The 2,379-nt window shown below is 61.0% G+C and overlaps 1 protein-coding gene across 1 annotated transcript in view; it reads right to left on the bottom strand.

Moving 5' to 3' along the window:
- The window catches only part of EXOC3L2 (exocyst complex component 3 like 2), a 24,097-nt gene that overhangs the window by 13,931 nt on the left and 7,787 nt on the right, over positions 1–2,379 (bottom strand). The window contains exon 4 of the mRNA XM_029924314.1: positions 40–127. Within this exon, the coding sequence (XP_029780174.1) occupies positions 40–127 (88 nt within the window). The remainder of the gene's footprint in view (positions 1–39; positions 128–2,379) is intronic.

Below are 2,379 nucleotides of genomic sequence, written 5' to 3' on the forward strand. Positions count from 1 at the left end.
CCCTCGGCCCCGGGCGGCCCGGGCGCGCCGCCCCCCGACGACGCCAGCTCCTCGGCCTCCAGCTCCAGGATGTGCTCGTCGGCTCGCGCGAGCTCGCGCTGCTGGATCAGGCTCAGGATCTCCAGCACTGTGGGGGCAGAGCGGGAGGTCAGGGGGCGAGGGGCAGAGACCAGAGTCCGGGACGGGCCTGGAGAAGGATGGGAGAAGGGTGTCGGGCGAGGGATGCTGGGGGGGTGGGGAGGCAGGGGGAGGCAGGGTAGGGAGGTGGAGGATGGGGCGAAGTCAGGGGAAGTCGGGGTAAGGGGTTGAGGCAGAGGGGCGGGGAGCGGGGCAGAGGACAGCACGGAGTGTTGGGGAGCGGGTTAGGATAGGGGGAAGGGGGCAGGATATTGGAGGGCCGGGACAGGAAAAGCGCCTCAGAGCCGAGAAAGGGATCTAGGGAATGGGAGGTCCGAGGGGAGGCCAGTCTGAGCCAGGTAGGGGGAGAGGGTGGAGAAGCAATGGATCAGCGGGCAGGGGGGAGGCTAGGAGGTGGGGAGAGGGTAGCAAGACCAGAGATGGGGTCTTTGCGGGGGGGGGGGGATGGCTGTGGGGGTGATCTGGCACTCGGAGTTCCGACTCCCCCAAGAGACACCCCCATGGGGTGGGGAGGCCCCCCAGTGAAGGCCAAGGGAGGGTCCTGGTGGCCCAGGGTTACCCCGGCACCTCCACCCCCCTCCACTTCCTCCCTGGCAGAGAAACTTGTTTCCTGGCCAGCGCTATTTCTGCCCATCCGTTTCCAGAAGGCGGGGGCTCCAGTCACCCCCTCCTCACCTCCCTGAAGTGCCCTCCCAGTCCCCTGGGAGCCGGGGCTGAAATAGCCTCTGGCCAGGATGTGGAGGACCAAGTGAGGGCTCTCCTGGGGTCCCCAGGGCTGAGGCTGCATGTGTTGGGGGGAGGGGCAGAGGGCTGGCAGTGGGAGGGGGGCTGTTAATGAAGGTGGGGATGGAGCCAGCCCTAGGGATCCGATTTGGAGTCTCAGAGATAAGGGACTGAGATCAGGGATTTGGAGGCCGCTGGGGTGACATTTGTAGAGGGGACGGGAAAGGAGTTGAGTTTGACATCGGGGGTTTGGGACCCGGGTGGAGATGAATTTAAGTGACAGTTGAGGATGGAAAGAAGGAGGAGATGGATGTGAGTTTGACGATGAAACTTGGACATGAGTTGGGGCCAGGAATGTGGGTGGAGGTTGGGAAGGGGGGGTTCAGATAAGGACTCAGGGGTCCAGGTGAAAATGGGAGTGAGAAGGAAGGGAGAGGACCCCCCCCCCCCCCGGCTTAGTCGGTTAAGCTTCCTGACTCCATCTCGGCCCAGGTCATGGTCTCACGGTTCATGGTTCATGAGCTCAAGCCCTGGCTCTGTGCTGACCGTGTGGAGCCTGCTCGGGGGCTCTCCCCCTGCCCCGCTCACCGTCACTTGCATGCTGTCTTTCAAAATAAATGAACATTAAAAAAAATGAAGGGGTAGAGACTAGCTTGGGGTTGGGGTTGAAGGGGGATGCTGAGATGGGCCTGGGTTGGGGGTCGGGTGTGAAACTAAATTGGGGACCCGGTGGCAAGCTGCAGGCAGGCAGCACCAGCTGGCCTTGTTGATGGGCACAGTGATGAGGGGAAGGGTGGTGTTTGGACAGAGGGAGAGTGAGGGTTGGGGTAAGTATGGAGTGGAAACTTAAAGAGGCATTCAAGAAGACACTGGGGCTTGGGGTAGTCTGGGGCTGAGGATACAGACAGGGTGGGGTTATGAGTTGAGTTGTGCCGCCCACCCCCCCCCCACCAAGAAAAAACATGTGTGAGGTCCTAAGCCCCCAGGACCTCAGAATGGGACCAGCTCTGGAGACAGGGTCTTTGCAGGGGTAAGCAAGTTACAATAAAGTCCTAGGATGGGCTCTGACGCGGTAGGACTGGTGGTTTTATACAAAGGGGAGATTTGGACACAGAGACGGACATGTCGAGTCATGCAGAAGATGACCAGCAAAGCGCCAGAGGCAGGAAGAGACGAGGACGGATTCCCCTATGAGTTTCCGAGGGTGCCTGCGTCCAGAACTGTGAGAATAGATTTCTATAGTTGAAGCCGCCCGCTTTGGGCAGCGAGGTTCTGGCACCCGGAGAAAGTAACACAGGTGGTGGGGACACAGCGGGGAGACGCAGGCGGAAGGTAGGCGCTAGGCATGGCGGGGAATTTGAGGTGAAGCTTGGACACGAGGTAGGGATGAGGTTGAAGATGGGGGCTAAGGGGTGGGGGGTTGGGATGGATTTGGATTTGGGGTTCAGAGTGGGATGGGAAAGAAGAGATTGGGGGTGGAGGAGGAGATCGGGGTGCAGTCTGGGGCCAGGGTTGGGG

Source organism: Suricata suricatta, chromosome 16 (genome assembly GCF_006229205.1).
Source record: "Suricata suricatta isolate VVHF042 chromosome 16, meerkat_22Aug2017_6uvM2_HiC, whole genome shotgun sequence".
Classification (NCBI taxonomy): domain Eukaryota; kingdom Metazoa; phylum Chordata; class Mammalia; order Carnivora; family Herpestidae; genus Suricata; species Suricata suricatta.